This window comes from Tinamus guttatus, unplaced genomic scaffold, assembly GCF_059628265.1.
Source record: "Tinamus guttatus ecotype Peru unplaced genomic scaffold, ASM5962826v1 Tinamus_guttatus_pri_ptg000060l, whole genome shotgun sequence".
Classification (NCBI taxonomy): Eukaryota; Metazoa; Chordata; class Aves; order Tinamiformes; family Tinamidae; genus Tinamus; species Tinamus guttatus.
In genome coordinates, this window is record NW_028288594.1 from 6,413,301 (window position 1) to 6,434,146 (window position 20,846).

A 20,846-nucleotide genomic window follows, 5' to 3' on the forward strand; every position below is an offset into this window, starting at 1 on the left:
TTTGTACCTGGAAATAGGAGATAAGGAAGAAGGAAGAGATTTGCTCCAACTTCTCACCTATATGAGGCTTTAATGTTGGCCAGTCTCTGTGGTGTGATTGAAGGTGTCTAAGCAGTGCGGTGGTTCTTGCACTGTTTCTGTAGCACAAGGTTGTTTCAGGCTTCTTGCAGACTCTGACTTCTGCACCGCTCCTGCACAAATCACATTTTGCCAGCCTGTGCCATAGGTCACCTCAGCATGTCACATTTCTTTGATGTTTAGCATCTTGGTCATCTCTTAATTCTGCTGGAATAGTGCTGAGATTTTAGCTGGGGATCTTCTCAAAGGAAAATGAGGGTGAGACCACCCAAATTTCACTAGCAAACTCATGGGGTTGGGTCCCAAATAAAGGTCCCTCCTGATTTCCAGGTGGGATGTTAAGGTGTTTATAACTTATGTGACTTTTTTCCTAATCCTCAGGTTTTGCTCTAGAAAATGAAAATTAAAGCAGTTTTGTGCGAAACTTAAACTTTTCTTTAAAGAGAATGCTAGTAAACTTGAGCTCCCTTCTTCAGACCAGCAAGGTGTTACTTTTCTTTTGGTATCTACAATAAGAAATGGGTGCATTACATTGTTTTGGTCATTTCTTTAAAATGGACTTTTCAGTGGTATGAATTTAAAAAGGTTGATGTTTTTTGGAAAAGTCGTATTTGCTTGGATGCATCGTTACTTTTATCCCAGAGCACTGAGAAGTGTCTCAGATCATGTTTGGTGTCTTGACTATTAAAACTATTACAAAAACAGTTCTTGCAAGTTTATGCAGTTTTATAGATGTATAGTTTGGAAGTAGGGTTCTTGAGGATGACATGTGAAAGAAGTTGTATATAACTTACAGAATATTTTGATTTGTTTTTTTTTGTGTTGTCGTGGTAATAGTTTTCTTGTTTGAGTTTTCTGCAAAAGCAAATGTTTCTGCTTTTCTTGGAATTCTGGCATTATTCTGATAATGAAAGTTGATTTATGGAGAAAAGATGATTTTAATTTACTTACGTAAAGGTCTAGCTTTTGTTAACAGCCCAATAATTCAAATATGTGATCAGTTAGACCGCGCAGGCATTACTTATTTGTTAAGCACTAAAGTAAAAGTATTCCAAATCTTTCACTTGAAGGGCTGGAAAAATTTCCTTGAATTTTCTGGGCTGCCAGTAGGGCTTAAGGCAGGGTTCTGAAGGCATGGTATTCCTTCAGCAAGGAATTTTTGTAAGTTAGAAGAAATTAATTTTAAATTTCATTGGGGGAAAAATAGAACAGAATCTTCTCAGAGTCAGAAGGAAGGAAAGGAAAACAAATACCACTTACGCCTTCTCATATCAGTAAGTACCAGTCAGTGTCTTTAGCTTCCTGCAATAACACTCTTGATTAGTATTTTGTAGTAAGTTTTGGATTGGGCTGCAGAGTATGGAAGGAGCACAGTTGTCCAAAGGCTGCGGTGAGCTGGAACCCCAGCTCTGGATAGGTGTGGAATTTGGGGAATGTCTGTCACCCTGACACTGGTGGTCTGTTTCTGCTAAGTTAAATCCCCCCCCCCTTTGGTTTTAAAGTGCAGCCTCAAATTAAGATGGGAAACGGGTTTACTCCATGTACAGAGGAGTAAACACATCTGTAGGCGTTTGCGTTTTGCTGTCAGATGGAGCTAGGGCAGCTGACAGGGAAAGCTCCCTTGCAGGCTTGGGCTGAATCCTGCTGCTGCCGTCCCAGGTGACTGCGTGAGCAGTGGCTTTTCCACAAGGACTCGTAGTGTATCTGTGTCTTGCAGCTCTTCAGTGCACTCCAGAACAAATGTGAGACCTGTTGTTAGAAAATCAAAGACCCTGAGAACAGGGTGCGGTGGCTGAACATGTGGGTGACAGGCTGGTGCCATGACACCATTTGGTGAGATGGCAGAGGGACCTGAATATGGGGGGCAAAACCCCTCCAAATGCAAACTCTCTCTGCCAGTTTTACCTGAAGGAAAAATTCCTTCCCTTTGAACCCGTATCTGGCAATGTGTTTCATGTGGAGTGTGTGGAAGATGCATTAAATGGCACCTCATGAGATTTTAATGCTGCTGGAAGCCCCCCTTTCATCCTGTCTCTGTGTCCAGCTGGCAGTGTTTCCCAGGATGGCCAACTGCCACAGCGGTCCCCCCTGCTGTCAGAAGCCTGGAGGAGAATCTCATGCTGGAGAGGTGTTTTCCAGTAATCTCAGTTGAGGGATAGCCTGGCTTCTTTGTAATTCCTCTCTTGGAGCAGGGGCCTTTGAAATCAGTTTGGGTGTGATGTGGCTGAGCTTTTGCAGCCCTGCTGTGATTCACACAGAGCTGCATGGACATTTCCTGAAAGTTCAGAGCTGTGTGTGGGGGAGATGTGTGAAGTGGCCCCAGCTGGTCTGGCAGAAAGATCAGCCCTGAATGTGGTTTGCGACTTATCTGCAACAGCCTCAAGCTGAGACCACAACTCCCTGCTGAGCGCAGCAGGGGGATTTGGGGTTGCAAGTAGATCTCGGTGCTGATTCCTTCTCTTGCATTTTTGATATCTCTGGATGATGTGACTAAATAAAAACCCTGCTGGCTTTTTACTGTGGCTTCCCATGCAGCTTTTCCAGTCGGTCTCTAGGCTGCTGCGGCTGTCACTGGACCAGGCTCGCTCTGAGCTGCAGTGCTGCCAGGGTTAGGCTGGGGAGACCTGAGCTCCAGCCTATAAAGCCTGGGAGATAGTAGAGAGTGTAGGACAAGAGGTGTGAAGTGTTTGATTCTTAAAGCAGCCAAATGGTGCTGAGCCTCGCAGATGTGAAACCTGAATGGGAGAGAGAGCCTGAGGCACCTCTGGTTAACAGCAGTATCTCAGAGTAACCAGCCACTGTCCCAACTTTCCAGATTCTCTTGGCCTGCGTGCAAGTGTGATACACAAGTGACTTCCCCCTTGCTTGTTCACAACTTTGTTGTGTCTTGTATGTTTGTGGAATAGTGCTGCATCTTCTCCCTCCTGCTTTTCCGGGAAATAGCCAGTTGCAGTGAACCACTGGCTGTGGTCCCAATGTCTGGTATGTGCCTGTGCCCAAGTCTCCTGTGGCAGTGTCTGAAATGCTGGCTCCTAGGTGTATCCTGAGCATGTGGAAGGGCTGTGCTGGCAACATAGAAATGACTGCTCATGTTGACCTTCAAAAGACTTAGAGCTACCAGATGAACCTGGGCTGAGAACTGTTCACCTAGGGGCTAGCTGTAGCCCTCAGATGGCTCTGAAAATGAAGAAGCAGGTGCCTCTGGGAGCCAGGTACCTGGGGAGGCTTCCAAAGCTACAGTTTGGAAAGCTTTCCTGTCATCCACAGGTGGGGCCTGTGCAGTTGTTATATCCCTTTGGTCTCCCTGGCCGAGTTCCCTTCTGGTCTCCTCCTAAAGAGCTGACCCCAAGTAGGTGCTGGCCTGAGTCGATTCCTGGGCCAGCCTCTGTGGGCAGCCGATGTTGAGTACCTGGTATTGCTACCTCGTATCTCCTGGTGTGGACAAAGCATGGGATCCTTTACAAACTCTGGGCTAAGTGGAGGAGAAGGGTTTTCATGAGGGCTTTGTGGTCCCGGTCGGTGAGGTAGATTGTCATAGCTTTTTTTCTCCATCTCTCCTAGTCTCGTATAGCGAAGCGAGGAAGGAAGCTTGTGGATTATGACAGCGCCAGACACCATTTTGAAGCCCTGCAAACTGCAAAGAAGAAGGATGAAACCAAAATTGCCAAGGTAAAGCACGTGGAAAGGTGTGCAGCCATCCTTTCATTTTGGGAGGTCTGATTTTGCTTACTGAGCAGACTTTTAAAGTGCACCTGTGCCTCTTCATTGGGTGTGTTTTGTTCAGAGAGGTGTTGTGCGCTTTCGAGGTTTGGCTAGGTATTCCTTCTCATCTTTTTAATCCTCCTACAGGCAGGATGCACTGCTGTGTCTTAGTTCAGTCCTAGCACCATCAGTGAGCATTGCTTGGTGTCCAAGCCTATGTGTGCATTTCCTCTGTAGCTGCAGGAGCAGCAAGCTCTGGAGGAAAAGTATATGGGCCTCTGAGAAACAAAACCCTGGAGTGTCACAGCAAAATTTGTGGGCTGCTATCTGCTCTGGGCTCTCTCTCCCCATGTCAGAGCAGTGGTGAGAGCCAGTGAGCATTGCGAGCATGAGATCAGTGGTGCTTGCTGTGTCCTCTGCTCTCTTAGGATAGAGACTGTCAGTGTATGAGCTGCAAGTTCATCAGTGCAAATGCACCTTGTGCACACAGGAAGCCTGTCTTCTGTTGACCATAATTACTAGAAACTAAATATACCTCAGGAATATAAGAGTTCCTCCCGCAGGAAGATAAGAGTTTTTTCTCATTAGGACATCTGCTCATTTTGTTCATACCTTCTTCCTGCACTAATGGTTAAGTCTCCATTAGACTAAACTAGACTAAACTACATTAGACTAATAAACTACATACTACTAAACTACATTAGACTAATGGTTTAGTCTCCATTAAACTAAAACTTTAGGCATAAAGGTTAACATTTGATGTGCCTAAAGGCCTAAATGTTCAAGTTGGTATTGCCTTTTTTTTGTGATGAAGCTTGTCAAGAAGGCAACTGATGGGATTTTAAAGTCTTATGAAGCATTGGAGCTTTAAAATGTTACAGATGCTTAAACTGTAATTTAATATATGCCCTAAGTCTGAAACAATGGTCCTAAAATTCACTTTAGTGACTTTCTGGCTTCAGATTGCTTGATCTCACAGACAGTAGCAGTGTTTAATCTGGAAACTCTCTTGAATATTTAGTTCTTTCTTGTATGCCTGGCAGGACAATCCTATCTGAGGAAGTATCCCTGTCTCAGCCCCTTCTGGAAGACAGCAAAATACCACCAGTGTTCTGTGAACAGGTGCATGCCTTGCATCCAGGTGCAGGATTTTATTTTCATTAAAATATTTTTTCATTTAAATTTATTTTTTTTTAAATAACTTTGTTTCATGAACAGCTAAATAAAGGTGAGGGTGCCAGTCTCAATGTAGAGGAGTCCCAAGGTTAGAATACCTGGCTCCAGTCTCAATGTAGAGGAGTCCCAAGGTTAGAATACCTGGCTGTAGTGTACTCCTGCAGCCTGAGACAACTGAAACCCATGTGCCTGGCTCCACAGGATGGGTCCTGACAGCTTGGAGGTGGGGAGACCCCTCACATTTCTCTTGTGTGGATCATGGCACATCAGGGTCCTTCAGGCCAGAGGAGAGTGGGAAAACAAGAGCTTTGAGTCTCTATCTAGTAGCCAGGCTCAGAGGGGTTTTCTCTTAGTCTTTCCTTTACGGTTATTTCTGGTGGGGGTGATGGGTGCAGTAGTGGGGTGTCTCCTGTATGGATGATGTAAAGCCAATTCTCTACCACGGGCAAACGGACTGCACTTAATGCTCAGTTGACAGTGTTTTAAGCTGCTGGTCATCAGTCATCTGCTCGTCAGTGCATGCACCGTGGTTAACTGTGACAAACAAAGGGAAGAAAGATTGACGGCTCAGGTGTCACTGCATCATTCGCAGAGCAAAGAAATTGTTAATTCTGTATTCAAAGCATGAGGATCAGACAGTTGTGTCTTCTATTGGAAGCAGTACTTCAGCTTGTTCAGCAGAATCTCCCTGGAGCATGGTGCTATTCATGTGTGTCTGTGGGATCTTTGCCAGAGTAGCAACACTGTAGGAATTTATCTACTCAGATTCATACTTGGTGATCTGCACCTCCCTTGTCTTGCTGCACTTGCTGGTGTTGACCAAAATGCCTATGTAATAAACTTTTTTTAATGAGGGATCGCCTGTTTTTTCTCCTGTTGAAGTATGAAGAGCAGTGCAGTTTGAAGATTTAAGTGTTGTGATTTAAGAGATTGTTCCCTTTTACTTATTGAGCCTGTGCAAATGCTTTTTAGTACTTGGTGGGACTATTCTTATCTGATTCACTCCCCCTTTTAGCCAGTATTTCCCCTGTCTGTGCTTTAGACCACAAGCTCATGTGCAGAATAACCTGTGACAAGTCCTGATTGCATGAGACTGGGAGCAGCAGAAGTCCCTCAGTGACATGTGCTCCACTATCAGGCAGCTTTCATGGCCCACATCTCTCTGGCACCCTTTCAGTCACAGCCTCTGGAGCTGTGGGCAGGAGCCAGGGATCAAGTGCTTTAGGGGGTGGCTGTAGTTTTGCTGATCTGACCTGGAAGTAGGGATGTTTCAGTGTAAGGTGTTTTGAAATGTGCTAACAGGCCCCTAGGAAAGAGATAATGCTTGTAATGTAAGATACAAGTGGGATCCCACTCGAATGATGTCTCATGGCAATACAGTAACACGACCAGCCCTGTACAGACCTTTGGGAGCTGTGCGATCTTCTTTTTCCCCTACACTAATACAGGGATGTTCTTCTCCCACCCAGGACTCCTGCTACATATCACTAAACTCACAACCTGCCCTTAAAATAAATTACTATGAACTTTGAGCTGCTGCATGCAGATAATGAGTGTTTAATCCTGACCTCTCTCTAGGGAGCTTGCCCTTCACAGCCGTGACTCGGAGCGGGGTCGTCCACGTGCTAGATCTCTAACAACTCATCTGTTGCTCTTTGCAGCTGGTCAACAGAACCCCAGCCCACACTGGAGCATTAATTACTGCTAAACTTGGCATGCTTCAAAGGATTCTTAACTGATCGGCACCAGGATGTTTGTGTTTTCTCTCACCGTGGTGATATTGGTTTGGCCCAGCCTGTAAATTCTCTCTCTGTGATTTTTTTTTTTTTTTTTAATCCTAAAAAATGTTTGTGTCTTTCGTGTTCTCTGCTCACTTCTTTCTCTTTTCACTCACACATGCTGCCTCCCTCCCAGCCTGTCTCACTGCTTGAGAAAGCCGCTCCTCAGTGGTGTCAAGGGAAGCTGCAAGCTCACCTCGTTGCGCAAACTAATCTGCTCCGAAACCAGGTGACTGCTGCTCTGTCTGCCTCTAACCCGCGTGCATGCGCCATGCCGGGCTCTGGGCCCCACTGTGCAACTCATCCCCAGGCAACGTTCACTCTGGTGCCCTCCTAGGTTTGTCCTTGGTGCTTCGGAGCCACGGTGGATGCTTAGAAATTACTGACCAGTGAATGGATCTGTACTATTATTTCTAACCAGGTGTTTTTATACTAGGCTATTGTTTTCTCCCCATAATATCAAATGAGAATGAGAAAAGGCTGTGTGAAGAAGACTAAGGGACAGGGGAGTGTTCTGTAGTTCCTTCAGTTATTCCTGTTTCCTTTTTTCTTTTAAGTGAGAAGCATTCAATTTTTTTTTTTTTTTTAAGTGGAAACATTCAAAAATTGATTTTGGTGTTTCTGCTGCTCAGTAAAGCTGGAAACAAAACATGGTTTCAAAAGCATTTTCTGTGGCTGCTGGGTTTGGTTGTAAAACTCACCCAGGGTAAAATCCAGGTTTTCTGAATAGACATTGCCAGGTTCTTGTGGTCCAGAAGAGCCATTTCCAAAAATACAGAGGTTCAGTCTGCAGAGGACCCCAGACCAGAGAATTTGCACATTGTGTAATAGGTTTGAGCAGTTTTAATTTGAAACCATTTTGCTTAGTGTGGCAGGACTTGGCTAAATACTTAGCTTATAGTATCTGGAGGGAAATAAGAGCTCAGAGAAGCTTCAGTGAGTCAAAATTTCAATCCTACTTGTATAGGAAGAGCATGGTCTCCTAATGAAATTTTCCTTGGTATTTATCTTGGAGCCCCTTAACAGTGAACTGACCAAAGAGAAGAAGTGGGGGGGGCAGGTTGTAAATGATTATTAAGCAGACTGGGAGAGAGCCAGTTACCTACTCGGTTCCTGGTGAGCTCATCTGGTCTGATTCAAATGCTTGAACTTTTCCAGATTCCTCATCAGTGAACGAATTGCGGTTTAGAAACATGTAATTGTTCTCACCTTATGAAGCACCTGATTTTTTCATTGTCAGTTTATGACTTCAAACCATGAAAATACTAGGTTGCTACATAAATAAAGTCTGGGAACAGAACAGCTGTTGGCAGTCCTGCTTAAGATATATTGCAGAGTGAGGAAATAGGCATTCATCCTTGACTGAAGGGAGAAGGGAATTTGGCAGCCTTCTGAAGGCTTTTCCTATGTCTCAGAAATGCTGGAAATAATCTGTTCAACTGGTGGTATCTTTGGAGAGAGCAGGTTTGGGAAGTTTCTCAAGGCACAGCTAAATAAATGAGTTTGTGGGTGTCCTTCCTGTTCTCCAGCTGGTTGGAGTGACTGGGAGCAGTGCCACCTCCCACAGATTACCCGGAGGAACAGTACGTGTCCTCCTTTGCACTGCTGTTTCAGATGGAGTTAATTTGACTGTGTTGGGGGACTTTGCCCTAAAGTGGGTGACAAAGATTTATGTACCCCAGACTTTTTTCAGGTCAGTTTAAGTCCTCCTTTAAGTCTTTCTTCTTTAATTCTTGAATTAAATCATGGTATTGCCCACCTCCACTGTGTGTTTCTAATTGTGTGGGCTTTTGACTCCCTTGTTTGTTTTTTGTTTTGTTTTGATTGGGACTAACCTAAAAATCTCTCTTCCTTAGTCTGTTTCATGGGTGTCTTAAGCTATGTACTGAGCCATGCGTGGCTTGCAGCAGTGTCTCGAGAGACAAGTTCACGGGGTCCTCTGAAAGCCCTAGGCTTGGCACTGCAGGGCGTTGATGAGCACCGAGATATCCTGTGGTAGATCTCACCTACCCTGCTGAACAGGCCCTGTTTGGTGCCCAGTGCCTTGGCTAGCGTTAAGAATTTTCTGGGGTTGTTTCATGGACCTGGACCTTACCTCTTTTGCCTTCTCCATCAGGCTACCAAAGATGAGAACAGGAAGGTGCTCAGATGCAGGGACGGAGCCCATTGCTATAGCAAGTTGCACATTTCCTCCTTTCCCCACAAATAAGCGTTGCTGCCAAATGAGCTGCCTTTCCCTCTAGCAGGGCTTGTGGCTAAGGTTGTCTCTTGGCAGCTCTGCCTGGAAGCAGTCTGTGCTATTCCACGTGTCAGGACCATTGCATCTAAGCAAAATAATTTCAATCATAAGATTCATGGGCTGGCAAAGGAGTAAAGAATTGATTCAGTCCTGCAGCTGAGGACAACAGCGTGAGCAGAGCCACGGGTACTTGCTAGACTGCTGGTTCTGCAGCTTTTTGAGAGTGAACGTTGCCTGGGGCTGGTTTTGCTTTTGCCTGGAGATGTCATGATACTCACATGTTGCTTTCTAGGTTCTTTGGCCTTCTGAAAAGGTAAACGAGAGAGGGAAGGACTGTATCTGAAAAGCTAACAGTGTTTAATGGTGTCCCATCTTCCAGGTCCTCAGGGCTGATTTTCTGCCTAATGTGGAAATTAGAATAAGATGAAGTGAAAGTTGGACTAGGATTTTTTTTTGCCTTTAAAATGGTTGCATTAGCAACATTCTTGGAGGCAGTTTAAGAAAAATGTTTTTTTTTATGATGATCCTTGCTGATTTGACATAAACTATTTATCTTGTTACATGGAATTTGTTTGTTTGTGCAAACATTTATATATGTGTGTGTGTGTACATATATATCTATAAAAATCAGTATAGCAGGCAAATACAGGGCTTTCTAGGTGGAAACATCCTGATCCGTGCTTCTCCTGCTTGTTTCTTGCTGGGATCACCTTTGTTTTAGATACCTGCAAGTTGTGATGTCTTTTTGGGAGCATCACCATCTCCAGTCTTGAACTCAGAGTCTTGGTTCTGCCTTTGATAGTGATGGAGCTGAAAGATGGAGCTAGTTAGAAAGCTGGAACTTCTGTTCCTTGTTTGTAAAAGTCAGGAGAGGGATGGAGAGAGTAATGGACCTGCACGGCAGTGCGAGGAACAGGACTCTAAATTGCACAGTATGTTTTGAGTCCTATTTCCCATCAGTCCTGTTTTTATATGTGCCTTTTTTGAGTAGTGCTAAGCTGCATTTCTCTAGTGAGGCTGGCATAAAAAGATAAAATCTCAATTTGTGGAAGGGGGAAGAAGCTGAGTTTCCCGTGAGTGCAGGCAGAGAGTTGGTCCCACCCTGAGGGCGCAGGGACTTGCTGCCTCTGCAGAGTCCTGGGACGCTGCGACGTTCCTGTTGCTGCTGCACCTACGTGCTGCCCTTCCTGTTCAGAGGTGTTGCTCACATGGGGGGATTCACTGTCCTGCATCCCCCTGTGCTGGGCTGTTGGAGAATGCTGTGGTGTTGCAAATTATTAAATAGAAGCATTTTATTTAGAGAACTCTGGATTTTAAGCCTGGGCATTCAAAAGAAGAAGAGGTCATCCAGGACAGTGTGGGAAGGCGAATGTGCTTGTTGCTGATGCTTGCTGTCAGCAGTGGACACCAGGATCATCCTTCGTCACTGAAGTGTGTCAGGATTTATGAGTCAATGTGGGAGTCAGTGAATCAAATTTAAACTCATTTAGGGAAACAGAGGTAGGTCATATGTGAAACACATTTCCCTTCTGCATTGGTAGCCTACAGCCAACCAGGATTACCTTTAATCTGGTCTTTTCCAGTGTTTCTGGAGAGCATGTGAGGTTGCTGAAACAAAGTCCTGCTGCTCAAGCACTCCAGCCTGGACTCCTGTTGAGAGAGTTTATGCTTTCTACACACTTCCTTGCTTCCGTGCTGCTTTGTGGGAGAGCTGTATGGATATCTTGTTCCTTCCTTGAAAAAAGTGATGCTTTGGCATGACCATACCTGAGGAGAACAAGTTTTCACAAGGCAGAACTCCTCAGCGCTGTTTGGAATGGTTTGCACCTCTTTGAAGACCTTAGCAAGGGGCAGGGACACTACAGCTTTATCTGTGCCCGAGCTGGAGGCTGAGGTGGATGATTAGTCCCACTCAGTCTTTGGAGCCAGAGGAACTGGCAGTGCGTAGGAGAGGAGATGTCTGAGTTCTCTTCAGAGTAGCTAGGTGGGGAAACCTAGAAGGTAAATACATGGAAGCTGGAGAGGGGTATCAGGTCATTTGTGGTATAACCTTGGTTCCTGGGAAGCCCATTTGGGATTAGGAATTACCCCATGTCAGGATTTTGCCTGGTTTCTCAAGGAAGTGAAGTGAATGATAGCCTCAGCCGTGCAGAGTATTTGTCTGTGCTGGAACTGACACACTCCCATGTCTATTAAGGCTGAAGAAGAGTTGGTAAAGGCTCAGAAGGTGTTTGAGGAGATGAATGTTGATCTGCAGGAGGAGCTGCCTTCACTATGGAATAGGTAAGTGCTGGAGGGTTGCCTGTTGGGATGGTTTCAATGAGGTGAAGACCTAAGTTCTGGTATCTTTGTACTCCCTTCCTTGGGTTTGGGTGCCAGCTCTTGTTTTTTGAATCATCTTGGAGACTGTCCTAATGTTTCCCTGAGTCAGGTTACCCTAGACTTTCTGATTTTGTAACTCATAGTTTTACTGCAAGCAGAAACTGTATTTCTGTGCTTGCTGTGATTACTCACTTTGTACCCTGCTCTCTTCAGAAACTCTGCCAACTCTACTAGGCATTGGCCCAGCTTCCACTGTAGACAGCAGATCAGGGAGCAGACAGGCAGGAGAACTTGGAAGCCAAGTGCTGATTTCTGCCCTTGCTCCCTCTTTTTTCCCAGTGTGGGTTGTGACTGTGCACAAAAGGCCAGTGTGCAGGCCTGGCTGAGGATGTGGAGGAGGAACTGGCAGGGATGGGGACATCTGGGTGGCTGCACATGCAGGAGGGCGATGCTGCTGGCCTTGCGGGGAGCCTCCCTGCTGCCCCTGTGCGCCCTCCCTCTTGGCTGGAGGAGGCAGGCACGTGGCTGCTGGGGCTTTAGGGGTGTCACAGCAACAGGGTTCACTTTGCTCTATGTCTCCTGCCCTGGAAACAAACAATTCACACCTGTGCACTTTCCCTGGTGCTAGGTGTGAATTAATTTCAGCCCTCCCGTCCTACCCTCTCACCCAGATTTCCCTGACTCTCCATGCAGCCCATCTGCATTACACCATCCATTTTCCTTCCATTTCTCCACCACTGCTGTATCTTCTTTTCTATTTCTTTTTTCTTTGCACCTCCCTTTTCCTTTTGCCAGCAGAAATTTAGAATCTGTTATAGCTGCTCTCACCTGGGAAATGTTTGCTGCCTCACCCCCTCTACCTGCTGTGCCACTCTTCTACTCTCCATGTACCAGACCAAAGGAGTTTAGTTCAAGTGGAAAATGGTGGGTGGGAGGGTAACAGAAGAGGCAGCACTGAAAGCTCTTGGAAGCATTGTGTTCATAAAATCCCTTTTTCTTGTTTTTCATTTGGCAGTCGTTGTTGGTTTCTACGTCAACACATTCCAGAGTATAGCGGGCCCTAGAAGAGAACTTCGATAAAGAAATGAGCAAGGTACTGTAACCACTCATCCTGCTAGTTCTTACTCTTAATAAAGACTGGGCACCAAACTAACACAGTATGCTGGAGAAAACAGCATTTTCCTTGCATCAGATCCAAGTTTTAACTTTCATTTTTTCTGAACCACACTGGGGCAGAGAGGGTAGTGCAAAGGAACGGAGCCCAGGGCCAGACAGGAGGGTCATGCTGCAGTGGGGAGTTTGTGTTACTTGGCAGGGCTCATTTGGATATAGGGCCTCATAGATCCATAGTGGGAGAATCAGTTGAAGCTTGTCTTGATGCCTGACACCTATTTGCTAGCTTTGCCTGTCAGAAGGTTGCTGGGAGCTGTTATCTAGATCTGGGGAAGAAAACCAGCAGGCAGTAGGTATGCCACTCTACAGTTGATTGAGTTGGGCCTTCCTTTGATCTTGTCAGTAGTAACTTGCTGCTCTGGCTTTTTTCCTACCCTGTGACCCAAAAGAAAATTTTAAGTGCTTAATATAGCCCTTACATGGGCTACCAGTTGGCCATGGATTGGGAATCACAGCAGTAGGCACTGTTTTAATCTGGTAGCAGAGTGGATGCTGGTGATGAATGCCAACATCCAGTGGGGATCTCAGCACATGTGTATGGGAAAACTTCCCATTATAACTTCAGCTTACAAGTGTGTTCTTAGCATCACTTTGCTTAAAAGTCAGAGTCCCCTAAATCTGTACGTTGCCCCTAATAATTAAACTGCCTCTGATTATGGTGCTCTAATATTGATGGGCAGCTGGAAACCAAGCTGGAAAACTCCTACCTTTCCTTTCCCCTACCCCCACTGCAACAAGCAATGAGCAACATTATAGTCATTTAATTTTTAACAGTTAGGGGCCTGCTGCCTTGGTATAATGCCTGAATTTTGAGCCTTACTATTTGAGCCTGGGGACTTTTCTAATTAATAGCCTGCTCTTTTCCACTGGAGGACAAACTGATTGCTAAGGGCAGAGAGGATTATTATAATTACTGCTTTATTGCTATTAACTTATATTTACCAAAAAATAGGAAAGGTGTCTGTGCTTTTGTGCCTTGGATTTTTATTTCTCTAGGGTTTTTGTATTAGAGCAGAGCTTTTGATTTGTTCCGAACTGTCTGTTTCTTATTACTGCTGCAGCATCCACTTAACTGTTGGTGTTGCTGGCAGGATGCCTCTGACAGGGACTGTCTTGGATCCCTCCTCTTACCAATGATAAATCTGGCATCTCAACTATATGAATGCAGTAGTATGTTTTGGTGTTGCTGTTTGTTTTATTTTCTGTTTGTTGTTGTTCCCCCCCCCCCCCCCCCCCCCCGAAAGATGAAGATGGATGAGGGCTGTCCCCTCTTGGGATAGCTGAGCATGTGCACGTGTGTGGGCACAAAGTCTGCATTTCACTGGTTTGTGCTGGCCAGCCCAGGCTCTTTTTTGGCACTCGGAGTGCTCTTCTCGGACTCTTCTCTTGTTTTTGCGTTTTGCAGTTGAACCAAAACCTCCATGATGTCCTGCTGGGTCTAGACAAGCAGTACTCAGGCAACGCCTTCCCCATTAAAGCACAGCCCAGGTCAGTAACTGTGGGAGAAATATCTTTCCTTGGCAGGGATGGAGGGGCAGGCTGAAGAGGTGGTACAGGGATGTCTCTTCCGGGTGCACTGAAACTGCCATGCTGCTTGGGAAGCAGTTTGATTCCTGTATTACAGCCAGCCAGTGCCTTTCTAAGACTCCCTAAGGCATGTTGTAAGGTTGATCTGGGACTGACAGATAACATAAGACAACTTCCTTTTCTGTAACAGCAGCTGGGAGCCTAAACTTTCACTGCACACTGATATTTAGGCAACTAACTCTTGTCCTGCTGTTCATAAAGTTGAAATCCATGCACAAACATTGTAATACTGAGCTGCTGTTCTTGGTCCAGTTGCCCTGTACTCACCCCATTCTTTACTCTAAAGCTTCCCCCTCCATGCCTGCAACTTGTAGTCTCTAAAGAGTCAAGATCCTATTTGTTTCTCCAGGCTCCTTTTTGGCCCTGCAGACTTGGAGTGTCTTGTTGGCCAAAGTCTTATGCCCCTCTGTAGTGAAATGGGTTGCATTGCCTCCGTGTGTATTGTGCAGCCTTGTTCATATGAGCCCTTCTAATCTCGGAACGCCTCCAGCGTGCCTGTGGGCAAGGAGTGCGTGTCCTGCAGGCCTTCAGTTCCCTTCCTTGGTTAGGTCCCATCCTTTTTGCTTAACTGCAGATCTGCACATTCCCTCGTGCCGAGGGGAGGGAGAGGTCAGGCGCTGGATGAGGCGGCGTCTGGCGCCCGTCCAAGTGCGTGAGTGATGAAACAACGCAGGGCCCCGGCCTCCAGCTGCCGCTAATCCCATGGGCCGGCTGAGCGGGAGCGCAGCCCGCGGCCCCCGCTGCTGTGCTGGTGGAGGGGGAGGTGAAGTCAGCGTGAAGGGAGGGCGAGCTGCAGTTTCAGCACATGGGTTGGGAGAGGCTAGATCAGCTGCTGAGACCTCTGTGCTCCCTTGTCTCACCTCCCTGTTCAACCCCCTGTTGCAGTCGTGCGTAGATGACTTGCACGTTTTGTTCCAGCATGGTGCTGGCTAACTGTGAGCGGACGCTCAAGTGAAATTCGGCCCCTGAATTTTAGATTGCTAGCATCAGATTTCCAAGATGCTAGTAGAAATGCTCCTTGTGAAAATAACCTCTTCTAAAATTAGCGCAAGGTGCCTGTTAGTCATCACAGCCTAAAGACCAAAGACTTGTGAGAGGGTTGTGGTGCACAGCCTTTTCCTGCTGTGTGTCTTGTTTCTGATCGCAGCATCCACCAGAAAAGGATGAGGTAGCAGGAAGGGTGAAGGTTGTAGCCACTGCGTTGTCCAGCTGCTTCCTTCTCCTTCCTTCCTCACAGAGGTGATTGCAGGCTGTAGTGACAGCTTGGCCAAGACATGTTTGTTATTCTTATGGCATGAGTTTCTGGCCTGAAAGACTTTCCAAGAAAGTAAATTACCTGCTGTCACGATTCTTCCTCACATAAACTGCTAACTTAATCTGGGGATATAATGGTGTCTCTGCTGTAGCTCTGCTCTTTTTGGCTGCCTGGAGGGCTATATGGCTGTTAAAATGAGCACACAGAGAGGAGCCTGTGAGGTAGCAATTCAGCTGCTGCTGCTTCATCACTCCCTCCCCTGTTCAGGTCTCAGCTAAGATGCCAAACTTAGCCTAAATCACCTCTCTTCCCCTGAGCACAGCGGAGCAGAGGATTGGAGGAGGGAATCAAACATTTGCCAGGACAGTAAATGTTTTGGACTGACGAGTAAATGTAGCGAGGCACTTGGGTCATGCACCACATCTTGGCCCTCTTTGTGGTGTGTTTTAAGGCTGTTCGTAGGGCTGTAACAACACCATGCAGGAGGAAATACCCATGACTGTTCTGATTGCACATTAAGAGCAGATGCTTCCCTAACCCTTCCCTACTGGGAAGGGGTTGGGGGTGGATACAATAACAGGAAATGAATTGGGAGGTGTGAGAAGAGGCATTTATCCTTTTACATGACCACAGCATCCTTGTGAGCACCTCCAGAAGCCCTAGCTGTGGTTGACAAAATCAGCCTGGCTACATAGCACAGTAGTGCAAGCTGGATAACACGTTTCTAGGGACATCAGACATATACCCAAGATATGTTTTTGAAAGTCTTTGAACATCAGGACACAAATGCAGTGGGCTTGTTCCTTATATACCAGTTATACAGAGGGAGAATGCGGAACTGTTCATCTGTGGAAAAGTACATTTACAGTTCCCTGCTGTCTACATAGCTGCCTTTCCCTACTTGCCGGGAAGTATCCTGTATGTATCCTGGCTCCATGTTCCAAAGAGCAGGGAAAACTCTTTAATTTGCTCATATATATATGTAAATCTTTGACAGGCACAAAGAAGTTTTTCCTACCCTCTCTCCAAACCAGGACAAAAGTGTCTGTGAACTGCAAGGAAGTGTGTGTGTTTGTGTATGCACATGTATGTGTGTATGTGAGAGGAGAGTCTGCCGTCTTGATAAGGGGGACTTTTGTGGCACCAAGTGAATTGGTGCTTGGAAGCTTAACTTTTCCTCCCTGGTTTGACTGTGCCATCCTGTAACGGAAATGATTTGCGTGCCATCTCCAACAGAAAGAAAACTAAACTGTTCGCCAGGCTGAGGAAAAAGATGAGCAGGTACCGGTACGGAGAGCAGCATTTCGATACATGTTTGATTTGGTTTCTACAACTGGAGGGGCTGTTCCTGGATTCTAACAGCCTGGCACGTGTTAACTCCGTGATGGGAGAGGGGTCTGTTGCATGATAGAGTGTGTTCATGGCCTGCTGGGTCCTGCTGAGGTCTCTCTATCTGGATAATCCCATTAACCGCTTGTGTGCTTGGTTGAAATCCTCGCTCCCTTTCCTACCTGAGAAAGCAGTCTGAAAGCACGGGCATTGTGTCTGTTCAGCTGTTTGTGTGGCTACAAGTGGTGTGGTAGTGTTCTTCCCATGGGGATTAGAGGCAGCTTTGGTTATTGACAAGATCTTATTCTACCTCATGGGGCCTGCCTGTTCGAACGAGTCTGAAATGCTGCGTTCTTGGTCCTGCTTGGCCAGGGAGGACCAGCGGCAGGTCCTCCTTCTTGCAAAGGTCCTCTCCTAGCTCCTGGGGGGTTATGAGAAGGACACTTGCAGCAGCTTCTCTTTCAAGACAGTGATGGCACTAAATTACTGGATAGCTCCAGTGCCTGGAGTTACTGTAGTCAAGGCCAAGGACTCTGATAAGTATATGCACCCGAGCAAAGTGAGAATTACTGCATAATGGCATAGAAAATTCCCCTATCTCAATTTTCTTTGTTTTGGTGGTGATGTTCTTTCCATGCACAGGAAAAATCATTAAATTCTTAAGGTGATGAAACCAGGTGCTGCTGAATTGGATTCCTTGCTCTCTTATCCCAGTTTTCCACTGACTGGTGCAAGTGACACAACCCTTTTTGTCTCTGCTGTGCACCCTTCGTAAAATGCAGGGAGGGAGGAGGTTGATAATTTTACTGGTAAGCTAGTAAGCAAAACTTAATCCTATCTTAAAATAGGAAGCTGTGTGTGCCGAAGTTTCTGAATTTTTCTACTATAGGAAAATGGCTATTTACCCAAATACCTCTCTGCATGTCTGTGTCTAAATGTGTGCAGACCAGAGTGGGCACGAAGTATAGCATTGCCAGTCATGGTTGCTAGCCCAGCTGCAGCAGAGGGAGAGCTAGTACATCCCACCTGGTTGAGCTCTAACCACAACTGCCTCTGTCTTTGCCCAGAGAAAGCCCAGCAGCTGGGGTGTCTGCCTGGGAGTGCTGGGATCTCTGCTGGCAAAGTAGCTGCTGGGGTGGCAAGGAAATGTGCAGCTCCTGGCACAGGAAAGAAAGGTGCCCTCGGGCTTGGTCACTGTTTGATCTGCAGCATGAGTACATTTGTGCCACCCTACATCTGGTGTGTAGATCCTTCTTTACTATTTTGTTATTATTTGTTTATTCAGTCCACTTTGATGCTTAAAATAAATTTATTGTCTAAAAGGCCCTTTCTGAGCCTCTACCTAAGATGCTAACTTTTTCCCCCCTTCTTATTTTTAATTTGGCAGGCTATGCCAAGTTACCATGTCAGGTAAACATGATTAACATCCTCTAAAGCTGAATTGTTACAGGCACATGGGAACCCCTTTTGCAGATGTTAGCCTGATCTTCCAGAAGGGATCTGGAAACTCAGCACTAAGAAACTGTGGGTTTTTGTTTTCTCCTCCAACTGTAGTAACTGACTGTACGAGAGCCTGTTCCTAGCTCTTGCTTTGCAGAGGAAAGGTGACACCTGTTTCCCTTCCCTGCCTGATATTCCTGGATTTGTCAATGCTTGCCAGCCCCTCATGGGAGGGGGGGAAAAAGAGCAATCATTTTCTTCTGGCTTTTCTTCCGAACTCCTGTTCGTTCTGTGAGGCACCAGTCCCACATTCCCACTTCCCCCATGTGTCCTGGGGGAGCCCATCAGTTTGGAGATGGGTTTTGCACTGCGTGGGGCAGCGTGTGCTCTCCTGGCAACCATGAAGCCCCTGGGATCCTGGTGTGCTCCTCTGACTAGCTAAATGTGTGCAAAGCAACAAGTGCAGGAATGAAGGTGCCACTCTGGGGGCTGCAAAAGGCTCAGTCAAAATTAGCACTGGCATTTTCCTAGGGGGATCAGCCAACACATCAAACAAGCTGTAAACAGCAGTGACTTAATGAGGATTTTAGTGTGGGGCCCTCACAGCCCTTTTAGGATGACTGAAAGAAACTGGGTTCTTCTCATGTGGGACCTTTAACCGTTATACCTCTGTGTAAAGTCACTGCCAAGCACCAGAAATAAGTCACCTAAAAGCTGTTTTTGTGGAAAAGAACATGAACTCCTCTCTCACCTGAAGAAATGGTGGGTGGAGAAGCCAGCGTTTGTGTTGGTGGCCAGCCTGACCAGCTGATAGCTTATCCTCCCAGGGTGGTTTGGGCATTTGAGAAGACCTGGGAGGCCAGCTGTAGGTCACTGTGTTCTCCATCTCCCGCAGGGTACCTTCTATTCTGGGGAGAATGGAACATGCTGTTGTGGGTTTTTTGTTTTTTTGTTTTTTGGGTTTTTTTTCCCCCTTGGCCCAGGACCAAGGGACACTTTTTTTTTTTTCCACATCTTTTCACGCAGAATAGACTGATGAACATCATCTTTATCCCACTCTGTGTTTTCCCTAGGTGGTTATCATGGCTTTTTCTCACATTCGAGTCCTTGCACATGTGCTTACCCCTATCTTGTTTAGTCCCCCTTCTCTAATTGTTTTTCTGTCCTTGATAGTTCCAGATGATCCTTCTCCAGCAACCCTCAGCAGGGCAGGGTGCTGCTGGGGTCCATCTGAGGATCCCCAAGGTGGTGCTGTGGGATTCAGCTCTGCTGCTTTTTCCAGCCTGGGCTTGGCAAGTTCATGGTATCAGCCTCAGACAGTCTCTAATGATGTTGCCGTGGGAATGGCAGCAAGACAGGGGTCTCCTGAAATCGTTCTGGGCTTGTGTCCTGCAAATGAGTTGAATGGAGAGGGCTGTTTCATGGTGACTCTCATTTAGAGCCAGATTTCCTTACCTTCCCCCTCTGACCATTACTACTTTTCATCTGTAGCACAGTCCTGGCATTATCCCAGAACCCTTCACATAACACATCCTGTTGAAGTGGTTTCTGGGATCCCCGAGGAAGGACACCACAGGCATATCCTGTTATACTGACAGCTTTGGGGTCAAGTTTGTTGCTCTTTCCTTTTCTCCCTCCATTCCCCTTTCTCTCCTCAGCCCATGTCCCCTGTTTGAGAGCTGCTGGCATATATTACCCTTGGGTTTGCTGCATCGTGTTGGTGTGCTGCTGGCATTGGCATCATCAGAAACATCTGACCTGCATGTGGACATGAGAGCTTTGTGGGGAATGTGTGTGGTGTGTGTATATGGGAGGGAAAGGAAGAAGTGAACGGAGAGGGCCTGGGGCAGCTTGAAGCCTGCAGTGCTGAGCAGGGGAAGGTGCTTGGAGAGGGAGGTTGGTTGAATTGCCTTGCTGTCCCTTTCACCTGTTGTCCCCCAGGGGTTGGGTTTTTAGGAATGGGGCGTATGTGCACATTAGCTGATGACTGCCGGACCTCAGGCATCCTGGTGAGACATCTTGGGAGCTCTCTTGGGACAGGGTGAAGAGGAGATTCCCTTGCTGTCTCCTCTCTGCCTGGGCTAAACTGCTCCAAACTGGTTCCGTGACAGAATCTGTGATCTCAAGTTGTAGAAATGTTCTGTTTCTTTCAGCTTTGCCTCAAGGCCTTTAACCCTGCAGGAGCTGCCCTCATCTCTGAGCGGAGGCAAACATCATTCCTGATGGCTGAGGTTGCCCAGCCCTTTTGCAGCATTCTGTAATATTCATTTTTCAGATGTGTATAGTTTTGCCAAGCTGTAACCACTTACGTTAAAGTATCCCCTGCCTGGATCTGTACACTGCATGACTTGATATGTGTTCATTTAATTAGTTTGGGGGGAGCTGAATTTCACCCAAAATTAATCAGTTATTCTCAGAACAAGACCAGAAAATGACTTTTATCCCTTTTAAAATTCTCTGGTAACCATTTTTTATTAAGTTTCTAATATTGCTGTACTTCAAAATACAGGCTTGACATTTGGCTGGGGCATGCCCTTAGGGTACAGTGTATGCCTCTTGCCATTCCTGTGGCAAATCTGGCTAAGTCATGAACCAATAAATGCCTTTGGCATGTGCTTCTTACATCTTTATTACCTGAAAAATCTCTCCTGACTATGTGTCAGGAGCTTTTCCATACTCCAGAACTATTAGTATTCAAAATCCCGCCCCGGCCTGGAGTTGTCTGTGAAACTTCTGTTTACCTTGACCCTGTTCCAGCTCTGTGAGT

General features: G+C 46.3%; 1 protein-coding gene across 1 annotated transcript in view; it reads left to right on the forward strand.

Moving 5' to 3' along the window:
- BIN1 (bridging integrator 1) overlaps positions 1-20,846 on the forward strand; it is an 84,897-nt gene that overhangs the window by 43,348 nt on the left and 20,703 nt on the right. The window contains 6 exon segments of the mRNA XM_088519541.1: positions 3,640-3,747; positions 6,871-6,963; positions 11,171-11,256; positions 12,312-12,354; positions 12,356-12,388; positions 13,874-13,956. Coding sequence (XP_088375667.1) covers positions 3,640-3,747; positions 6,871-6,963; positions 11,171-11,256; positions 12,312-12,354; positions 12,356-12,388; positions 13,874-13,956 — 446 coding nt within the window.